Source organism: Rhinichthys klamathensis, unplaced genomic scaffold (genome assembly GCF_029890125.1).
Source record: "Rhinichthys klamathensis goyatoka isolate OS25496 unplaced genomic scaffold, OSU_Roscu_1.1 h1tg000011l_1, whole genome shotgun sequence".
NCBI classification, from domain to species: Eukaryota; Metazoa; Chordata; class Actinopteri; order Cypriniformes; family Leuciscidae; genus Rhinichthys; species Rhinichthys klamathensis.
In genome coordinates, this window is record NW_026606564.1 from 994,382 (window position 1) to 1,005,529 (window position 11,148).

An 11,148-nucleotide genomic window follows, 5' to 3' on the forward strand; every position below is an offset into this window, starting at 1 on the left:
CCCAAATAATTCCCCCCTTTTTGAAAAGTCATTTCTATGACTCTGCAGACATCATGCTTTATTTTTACTAATTTCTCTGCCCTAGAGGACAACATTGGTAAAAAACTTAGGGGCTATTTAAACACTGCTTTCAACTAAAAACTTGAAAAAACTAACATGTTGAAATCGCTAATTAAAAAGAGAAAGGTTTGGGCTATTTGCTTTTAATGAGGTGTACCACAAAATATTAAAACGTATTAAAAGACCTCAAATCACCCACATACAAACAACAAAATTTTAAGCAGGTTTTATTTATCGAAAGTACACTACATTGCCAAAAGTGTTGGGAAGTCTGCCTTTACACGCACATGAACTTTAATGCCATACCATTTGTAATCTGTAGGGTGTAACCCTCATGTACTGTTCGATTTCTGTGCACAGCCTGTATGGTGTGGGTCAAATTGACCCTAATTGGATTCAATACAATTTTCCAAAAACCACACAATGAAAAACAGAATCAGGTACAAAAATTAAACTTTTAATGTGAACATATCAAACATTACAACTTGTATCTGAACTTGTATCATGAAAATGTTTTTAAACACTCAAGTTTTATTTTGAAAAAATACAGCACTGACTTTTTTGCATACTCATTTTTTCCCCAACTTTTTTTTTCCATTTATGCTTAAAACATAGTTCTGAACTATTGAATATTTCTGTATAATGATATTGTTTACTTTTGCCAAGTTATCTCTTCTGTCGACTCATTTCATAAATTCAAGAAATTACTTGACAAGATGAGCACACAGCAAGTGTGCTTTTTGCATATATGCATATGAATTTCAAACACAAAGCTGCTTGCTCCCTGATCAACTAATCACAATGAAAGTATAACCCATAACTTAATCTGATTGAACTTCAGGCATCACTAAAGACAGGCATGACTAACCACCTAGACAGGAGGGCATGTACTGTTGCTTTTGAATAGCGGTCTGTGTGGGCAAAACTGACCCACAAACAGCAAGAACGTATACAAATTCTGTATGCACATTTCACAACACATAGGCGTGTTAAAACTTTGCATGCATGTTCATAAATGAGAAAAAGACAATGTCAAGAAAAACAACAGGTTTAATAGCATTTCAGATAGACTGAAATAAGAAATGATAGCTCATTTTCCCCATCTGTAGCTGACAAAATATTTTTCTGTATTGAAATAAGTGGGGAAAAGCTACTTTTTTTTTTTACTTCATGGGGTAGTAAAAAACAAAGTAACATAATACAACCAAGAAATGCTATTTTGGGTCTATACAGTTGCCTTAGAACATTCAAATATGAGTCAAATTGACCCGCGAACATAACAGTAATTTACTGTATATATGTCAAAACACATCAGTGTTGAAACTTTGCATGCATGAGACTTTTGCGCGCCTCAGCATGCGCTGACCCCGCTCTGATTTTACGTGAGAGCGACCCATTCTTTCACAGATGTTTGTAGAACCAATCTTCGTGCCTAGGTGCGTGATTTTATACAACTGTGGCCATGGAAGTGATTGGAAAACCTGAATTCAATGATTTAGAGGAGCAATATAGTGCATGTAGTGCAGAATACAGCATCTGGAACAGAACCAAAATAGATATTAGAATCAGAGACAATTAAACCACAGAAACACATCAAAACAAAGCATGAACACAAATGCTGCAGCACGCATAGCTGTAGTTCTATAGAACAGCAGTCAACTTTAAAGAAATAACATTTGCACAGTGCCTTTTACCATACAAATCATTACAAAGCAGTAATATATGAAATGGCAAAAGCTTGTAATTTTGAGTCATAGTTAAACTCACCTCACACACTAGTCCTTGAATGCTGGATAATTTACCTCCACTAGAAAGGAGAATGTAGACCCTTTATAATAATCAGGATTGAAATGATTAGCATTGCGCTTTGCATTTATGAAAAGAGACTTATGAATTATACATGATCAGTGTATTAGCAATGTAAATGTCCATAAAATGAAACTCCGAAAGGCATAGATGTAAACGCCTTTCAGCAGCCATCTTGTGAGTTAATGTCTGCCCTATTTGACACCGCATTCATCTGACCGGCAATGAACAGGTAACACTTTAAGGCATGATTTTCTTTACTCAGACATATTTAAAGTTTAAAGCTCCATACCAGGTTTCATGCAACCCTGCTCATGTTGCTGTAGCAGCCTTTTACCGCATTGGCTGTTCACCTGAAATAATAGAATATGACTGTCAAAGCATGAACACAGAAGACTAGATCATGAATATAGCTCATTGAGAACATTGTTCTTGTCATAGCACAAGCAAGAGGAACATGTGTCCTCTCATTAATTTGGCTATTTCAAGGTTTATTGTGCGCCTTAGTAGACACCACATTCATGAATGTGAAAATGAATGGGCAACACAAAGGCGAGACTCTTCAAACAGCATAGAGAGATATACAAGCTTGAAGGGATAGTTCACCCAAACATTTAAATTCTGTCATTATTTACTAACCTCAATGTTTTTCTAAACCTGTAAGAGTTTTTTTTTTTTTTTCAATAAAAATAAGGTTCAATAGTATTTTTCTTTTTCCACACTATTGAAAGTCAATAGGGCCCATTAACCTTCTTCAAAATATCTTTTATGTTTAGCAGAAGAAAGAAATTCATACAGGTTTGGAACAACCGTCTAAATGACAGAATTTTCATTTTTGGGTGAACTATATACCTTTAAATTTTACTTTTTTTTATACAGTAAATATTTAAAATCTGCTGCAATTGAACTACTCACATGGAGCAATCTAAAATTCTATTTTACATCAAATGTAGGCTAAATCCACACCTGGAATTCAAATGCAGTTGCTCCTGGCCCTCATGGTGTCAACATGTGACCGTTTTCCACGTGTTTCAACGTAATGCTGAAAAAAGACACAAAGGACAAAAAAATAAGTATAATTGCATAAACGACCACAATGAAACAACGAGGGCAAAAAGAATCACAATCCAATGACGAGCTACATATTTTAATTGAATGGTTGCAACTGGTCAATATCCACCGAGAAACCCTTTTTAAATATAACAACAGACAGATTTGTTCCCACATCTCAACTGAGAAGCAACTAAAATAAACGGAATATTTGAAGAACGACGACTGTGCGACAATCAACAGGCTATTCCACGTAAGAAAACCTCGTTTTTTATAATCGTACTACTGAAGTAAACATTTACTATAAAACCTGTCCGTATACAAATAACATCTACCACTTACCCACATGATCCATCCAATTTGCAACGAAACAGCCACTCGAAGAGAGCATGATGACACCGTCTTCTTCACCATAGACAGTAAAAGAGGGTTTCTCTTGATCATCTCCACGTGGACACTCACTCAACCAGAAAAGACCTTCGGAATCGGAAGGAAGGAAGGACCCAGTGTAGGCGACTATGAAAGTGCCTGAGTGAAATTACTTAAAGGGGTGGTTGATTGCGATTTCACTTTTTTCATTTTAAATAGTGTGTAATGTTGCTGTTGGTGCATGAACAAACAGTATCTGCAAAGTTGCAGCGCTGAAAGTTCAATGTAAGCAGAGATATCGTCTTTTAAAAATCAGGAAGTGTAAATGCCTACAAAAACGACTCGATTGGGACTACTGCTGGGTTTTAGACGTCACTAACCCATACATTTGCATCAACCCTCCCTCCGGAGTACGCAAAAAAGTGCATGGCCATATTTCTGCGGCTTTGCCGAGGGGAGAGCTAGCCATGCCGTCGAAAGTGTGTTATTTTCATCCAGCTGTTAGGTCTTCTGTGTTCGGGCTTCCTACGGACGCTGTAGTTCGTCAACAATGGCTACAATTTATGTTTGATAATGTTTCTGACAATTACAATCGTAATTTAGCTCTTTGTGCGGCACATTTCACTGAAGACAGCTTCCAGAATCTCCACCAATTCAATGCCGGATTCCACAAGAAACTGTTGCTAAAACCTGAAGCTGTTCCAACGTTAAAACCAGATGCAGCAGTTGTTGGGCCACAACCTGTAAGAAAGATTTAAAAAATGTACATGTATTTGTATAATTTTAGACGTAATGGTTTATTTTTATCAAGGACGTAAACAAATGCAGGTGTTGTGCCGAATTTCGACTCCCTGCCAGAATCTGACTCCCCCTCGCGTGCACGCGCAATGACGTCACCACACTAGTCGCCGAATTTCGACTCCCTGCCAGAATCTAACTCCCCCTCGCTTGCACGCGCAATGACGTCGGTGCGACTGTTTTATTTTTCGTCTGTTTGTGTTTCTTAAAGTTTGGTGTCTTTTTTTTTTTTACAGGTGTTTATTAATAAATATAATAATTATCAGTGTTTTCCAGAAAGCGTTGCAAAAACCGATCACTGGCATACAGGATGTTTAAGTGCACTATACTTACCAAGTCAAATATGAAATGTTAATATTTAACATTTATTCCCATTTCCCATTGTGCACTGTTTACTACTATAGACAGTCCAATAATACCATGTGCAATAAGTTCTACTTTATTCTGCACATAGATTATTCTATACTCTGCCAGTAGGCCTACATTTTATTTAAATCCAACCCCAGAATTATTTTCGTGTCCAAAGCACAGGTGTAAGCAAATTATATAAATCATACTTCCCTAATTTTTCAGGTTTGCAAAGTCAAAGACACATGAAACTCATGCTGGTTACACCTCTTACTATGGATGGTAAAATAATTTCTGTGTTTTACATTTGATATTGTATTGTGATAGGCACTTTTAGTTAATTCTGGCTGATATTTGCCAGTATAACTGGGTGGCTAGACATTTACCTACAACTTTAAATGTATTTTGATGGTGCACACTTTCTGTTTTCAGGATGATTAACTGCATTTCGGTGATAAAAAAAAAAACAGAAATACATGTAAAAACGCCTATAACTGTGAAGTCATTCAGGAATGTTTTTATTATTATTTGCTCAATGAAAATGTCATTTCATTGCCTTCACCGTTGGTTCCCTTTTATGTACATGTGTCACAGTAAAATAATAATTTTTATTGTATGTGCAAAATTGTTGTCTTTTGAATTGTGGTCTCCAATGAGCTGATCAAAAACGCATAAGTTCGAGAATAATAACTTAAATAGAATTACAAACTAAACAATTAAAAAAAAGAGAAACTACTACAACACTTGAAAATAAATACATTTATTTCATACAAGCTGGACACAAGTAGTTGGTAACTTCCATCGATGTTTTTGCGCAGTCACAGTGGTACCACCGAGGGCACACATCACAGCCAATCTTAGGGACAAAGTGAATATTAGTATGCACCACAGTTATCTTTTTACATCCATTATGATGAAAAAATAAATATGGTGTACTTAAAGACTACTCTTTTCAACAACAAAAAAAGGATCAAATAAAAAGTACAGTTAGAGTACCCACCCAGTCAGGACTTTCTTCCTCCCCACAGAGAAAGCACAAATCTTTTAGATCATCTATGACAATGCCAGGGGAGAAGAGCCAATATAAGACACAAGGCCAAACCTCACAATTACTTTAAACAGGCTCCTGAATAGACTACTTTAAATAGACAGTCTGAATATTTGGATTTTTTGGCAAGGGGATAGTATTCCACACTTACCCGTGTTTTGTAGGAGGCAAGTAGCTATGGCCAATCTGATGGAATTCACACTTGTTTTGCTTGTTGAAAACAGAACTGGCTTTTTGTCCAGCATACATTCAGCAAACTAAAAATAAACAATTAGAACAATTTCATTGTAATAAAGACAAACAGATGTGTTGGTATCAAAGATTGCAGCCAATAAACTGACATCAATGAAGAAAGAACACTATGTAAATCTTACTGTGTAACTGTCAGTGAGTGGTGAATGTGGTCAGCATATTAACACTGGAGTTTGAACTGATTTTTATGCTATTCATTAGGGACTACTGTCTTTTTAATCAGTACTCTTAGCCAATTCCATAATTCTTACTTTTAGGACAAAGGCCCCACAGGAACTGCTGTCCTTTTGGTGTGGGTGTGGCAGTGTGTCACATGCCCACGTGGACACATGTATGCCTTTTTGATTCATGAATGACCTGTAATCAATAATAATAATAAAAAGCTCAGAACAGCACAATTTTTTTCCATTCAACATTCATTGATAATTTGCCCCATCATAGGACTTGTTTAAAAGCTGTAATTACCTTGTCACTTCTTGGCATCTTTTAAGGTCAGGTTGCCTCTCCCCAAGAGGATCCAAATACAGAACCTGTGCTTTGGACACGAAAATAATTCTGGGGTTTGATTTAAATAAAATGTACTGGCAGAGTATAGAATAATCTATGTGCAGAATAAAGTAGAACTTATGTGCAGAATAAAGTAGAACTTATTGCACATGGTATTATTGGACTGTCTAGTAAACAGTGCACAATGGGAAATGGGAATAAATGTTAAATATTAACATTTCATATTTGACTTGGTAAGTATAGTGCACTCAAACATCCTGTATGCCAGTGATCGGTTTTTGCAACGCTTTCTGGAAAACACTGATAATAATTATATTTATTAATAAACACCTGTAAAAAAAAAAAAGACACTAAACTTTAAGTAACACAAACAGAAGAAAAATAAAACAGTCGCACCGACGTCATTGCGCGTGCAAGCGAGGGGGAGTTAGATTCTGGCAGGGAGTCGAAATTCGGCGACTAGTGTGGTGACGTCATTGCGCGTGCACGCGAGGGGGAGTCAGATTCTGGCAGGGAGTCGAAATTCGGCATAACACCGGCACTGGCTTTATAGTCACTTGGTTATGCTATTTCGTGTTTCTATGGCAAACGCCTACAAACATTTTGAACCTGAATTTGTAGTCATATAGATTTTGTAAATGTATTTGCCATGTATAGATACTTTATGACGTAATTTTTCGATTTGATCACGAACGTGATCAATGTCAACAGTGTTTGTTTATAGTAGCCAGTTATATCGATGCTATTTTGTGTGTAAGACAAAGGTGTATAAAGTTAAACAATTATATGTATTCGCAACAGCAAACTTCAGCTGCTGTTATCTGTATGGTATGTTTATAGGTTTTATGTATTGTTTAGCCATACTTATTACTGTTATAAATATAAATAGCAAAATTAACTATAAATTATAATTAATTACACATTGTCTTTTGTTACAGTCTACATATCAGCAAGGTCCAAGCACCCAAGAGTTTCTTAATATATCTACAAGTGTTGAAGTTGGATGTCAGACAGACCCTATGAAGTCAGAAAGTGTGGCCACAGAGATATCGCCAAACATGCGATCAGTGGCCACACAACTTTCTACTGGCACAATGAGGGTTTTTCACGCAAAGAGCAGAGGTATGAAGTACACACTATGTGTTAATGTATTATTTTATCATAGTCATTATGACAATATTTTAATTTATTATAAGCTGCTGTGATTTATTGCAACCTTGAAAATTGTCTCCATGTACAATTCATTTGTAATAGCATGACATGTGGTTTACACTATTTTGGGTTTTGTCACTTGTAGGAATTCAGGCAACAGTTTCTACTCAAAATATTGGTACAGAAACAACTGTCATGTTGCAAGATATGCATCTGTCTTTGACACCAATAAAAGGCTCGATGTTCAGACCAATAAAGAGACCTCGTCTGGTATTGGAGGAGGAGGAGGAGGAGGAGGAGGAGGAGGAAAAGGATGACACTGAATCACAAGTACAAGTGGAACCACAAGACTCGACATATAACCCAGAGAGTACTGCCACTGAGGAATCTGAATTGTTGTAAGTTATAAAAACAACAGTTTTATATTAGTCATACATTTAACAGTTTTTTAGAATAAGTAATGTTAATTCTTTCTTTATATATATATATATTTTTTTAGGATAGATCCACAGACTAACTCGGGTGAAAAAAAATACATTGTTTTTGAAAGTTGCCTAAGAGAGCTATTTGGGTCCTGTCCAATTTGTAAGACAAAATGTAAAGACCAAAGCAGACAAATGGGGACTTTTGTGGCATTCACTCAGCAGTGTGAGAAGTGCCAGTACAACAGACAGTGGCAGAGCCAGCCTATAGTAGGAAGTACACCGGTTGGTAACCTGTTACTGTCTGCTGCAACTTATTTTACCGGTGGCTCCTTTGTTCAACTGCAGAAGGTATCTAAAACCATAATAAAAGTTAATTTATAGTAAATAAACTGTGTTACATCAGTTAGTATGCAAATCCATGTTTTGGTATTTGTTCTTTAATAGATTTTTAAGGCGATGAACCTCCAGATGACAACATATAGCACTTTCAGGAAACATGCCAGGAATTTCATTGAACCAACCATCATACATAAGTGGAACAGAGATCAACTACATATTATTGCACAGCTGCAACAGCAGGGAAAGGTTCCATTAGCTGGAGATATGCGTGCTGACACACCAGGTATGCTTATAACAATATTAATATGTAGTAAGTTTATCTAGAAAGCATTGTAGTTGTCCAAAAAAAAAAAAAATGTGTTAGTGGTATCAGTTATGGTCTACTTTGGATAATGTGTGCCATAGGACACTCGGCAAAATTCGGTAGTTACACTTTGATGCATGTGGAAACCAACAAAATTCTGGACCTTCAACTAATTCAGGTTAGTGAGTACTACATATCTATAATAATGTTGTAAATTTCTGCCATCTGTTACTGTTAACATTTACATATTTTGAATATTATATTCCTCTAGAGCAACGAGGTGGGAGGCAGTTACCACATGGAAAAGGAGGGATTAAAGCGTTGCCTGGAAAAACTCGAGTCTAATGGTTTAGCTGTTGACTACCTAATAACCGATAGACATCCACAGATTCAGAAGTATCTGAGAGAACGCAGTATCACTCAGTTTTATGACGTTTGGCACTTTCAGAAAGGTAAATATTCTTTTTTTTTTATTTAATTAATGATAAACATGATTACAGGGTTGTAAATGTAAATTTAGCTTGACTTTTGATTATGTAAAAGTAATGATTTTACAACTGGTGTATGTATTGGTATAGGGCTGTCAAAGAAATTAGACAAACTGTCACAGAACAAGGACTGCAAGTTGCTGAAGACATGGTTGCGCAGCATAAATAATCACATATATTGGAGTGCGACTTCCTCTGTGTCTGGCCCAGAAAAGCTGGCTAAGTGGACCTCCCTGCTGAACCACATTCAAAATGTGCATGTTCACGAAAAACCCCTGTACCCTAAGTGTCAACACCCGGACAGAGTTTCCAGGGATCAAAAGAAATGGTTCCAATCAGGTATGACTACATAAAAAATATATCTAAAGATTTACAGGTCATTTTTATAGCTTCATGTATGTGCCGCTACAGGATCAGTGGAACTCCACAAGTTGGGAAAGGTACTATACAACAAGAGAGTACTGAAGGGCGTAGAAAAACTCAGTCACCACTTCCAAACATCGTCACTTGAGGCATTTCACAGCCTTATTCTGCGTTTCGCCCCAAAGAACGTGGTTTTCCCTTTCATAGGGATGTTGTGCAGGTAAAAGGCATAATGTCATATTTAGCAATATATATAAAAAAAATTATAACAAAAAAATCTTACTGTCTAAAATATTCCATATTTGATGTGTTCTCCGTTCAAAGGTTGTATCTCGCAGCCATGCACTACAATGAAAATTCTGACCGTCAACAGGCAACAACAACTGCTGGACAGGCTGTGTTCAAATTCATTTTTCCTAAATTCAAAAAGGGGGAATGCACAGCAAAGCCAGTGAAAATCGACCCAACATACAGTGAGATGAACCAATATTTTTTTTTATTTACAAAAATTTAAAGCTAATAAATAACTGTAAAAAAAAAAAAAGAGGAAATAAATATTACAAAACATTACACATGAAAATTGCACAGCAAAGGTTGATTGTTTATCATTAGTTATATAAAACAATAAAGTGACTTTAGGTTTTCATCTCTTCTTACAGACTATGTTGATGAGCTTATCAGTCTGCTGGTCAATAAAGTCTTTCTGGACCCTACACCATACACTGAAGAGCTGCATGCAATCCCCATTCCCCCACCTCTGTCTTCACAGTATGAAAAACCATCAAAGGAAGAGTTGATTGCTCGCCATGTGTCCCGCTTCAGTCAAGGGGGGGGCGGAATCCAACATTCTGGCCAGTTGGATCTGGAAACTGCTGGCGGATCCGGTCAACAACATATGACGGAATGACAACCCTCATATCTCGTCCTAGGTAGCCCCAGCACCAGCTGACAAAGCTACGGTAGCCCAGATAACGAAAACGCCTATGGCAGGAAATCACAATGTTGTGTGTATGAAACATTTGATTTTACAGGAAAATGTTACATGTCGTTTGAAAATATTGATTTTATAAATACATTGAAACAGAAAGATAATTATTTGTGAATATCTTACATTTCTTTTATTCGTTATTTATGTTTGCTATGTAACTGTTTTTACAACAATTATTTCACTAATCAAACTTTTTGTACAATAAATAAAAACTTACTCTTTTTCAGTTCTGCGTCTCACTGCTCCATAGTCAGCTCTATAAATATTATGTATATTTTGTAAAGTGAATGTATTTAAGCAATTTGGTTCAAAACCTGGATGCAGAACCATGCATGCAGGTGGGTCCGGAATCTGCATCATCCTATGCACAACCTATAAAGAATTATTATAAGTAATTCCTGTGCAATGATCTTCCCTTCTTCTTTTTACATAATTCTATTACAGCTTATGATAAAAGGGCAACCCAAAGCTATAAAATATATAGACATATTTTCACAATACCTTTTGTATTTTTTTGCAACAGATGTTTTCACGTTCTGTTGGCATTTTAACACAGTTGCCACATGTACACCTAAAGAAAACGATACACAGAGTAAACTAAGAATTAGATTTCTAACTATATGATTAAGAAAGGGATAGTTCACCCGAAATGAAACCGTACCCTCATGTCGCACTGCATAAAATAATACATTTTGAGAAATGTATGTTTTGGTTGTGAAAAAGTCATACAGGTGGAACGACAAGAGGAGTAAATTATGACATAATTTAAAAATTTCCTTTAAGTAAAAATGGAAAAGCATTGTATAAAGTTACCAAGAAAATCTAGTACCTTGGTGTACTGGGTTTGCTGA

General features: G+C 36.2%; 2 protein-coding genes, 1 long non-coding RNA gene and 2 other non-coding genes across 5 annotated transcripts; 2 read left to right on the forward strand and 3 right to left on the reverse strand.

Annotated features, from left to right (window-relative positions):
* Positions 1–1,581: 1,581 nt before the first annotated feature.
* LOC130101058 (uncharacterized) lies at positions 1,582–3,112 on the reverse strand. The gene is made up of 3 exons (XR_008808944.1): positions 2,833–3,112; positions 1,828–2,219; positions 1,582–1,596 (listed from the first exon to the last, which is right to left on the reverse strand). It is a non-coding gene; the product is annotated as an uncharacterized LOC130101058 (long non-coding RNA).
* Positions 1,983–2,114, reverse strand: LOC130102493 (small nucleolar RNA SNORA13). Its single transcript, XR_008809223.1, has one exon. It is a non-coding gene; the product is annotated as a small nucleolar RNA SNORA13 (small nucleolar RNA).
* On the reverse strand, positions 2,291–2,421 carry LOC130102482 (small nucleolar RNA SNORA13). Its single transcript, XR_008809222.1, has one exon. It is a non-coding gene; the product is annotated as a small nucleolar RNA SNORA13 (small nucleolar RNA).
* Positions 3,113–3,743: 631 nt separating the features above from the next.
* Positions 3,744–7,792, forward strand: LOC130101459 (uncharacterized). The gene is made up of 3 exons (XM_056267202.1): positions 3,744–4,028; positions 7,177–7,360; positions 7,536–7,792. Exons 1-3 carry the CDS (start codon positions 3,753–3,755, stop codon positions 7,790–7,792), a joined length of 717 nt encoding a protein of 238 aa, XP_056123177.1. The 5' UTR covers positions 3,744–3,752.
* Positions 7,689–10,866, forward strand: LOC130096658 (uncharacterized). Its single transcript, XM_056263260.1, has 9 exons — positions 7,689–7,788; positions 7,890–8,163; positions 8,260–8,437; positions 8,560–8,636; positions 8,730–8,910; positions 9,037–9,285; positions 9,358–9,529; positions 9,634–9,782; positions 9,969–10,866. The coding sequence occupies exons 2-9, from the start codon at positions 8,008–8,010 to the stop codon at positions 10,214–10,216; spliced, it is 1,410 nt and encodes a 469-aa protein (XP_056119235.1). The 5' UTR covers positions 7,689–7,788; positions 7,890–8,007; the 3' UTR covers positions 10,217–10,866.
* Positions 10,867–11,148: the final 282 nt, after the last annotated feature.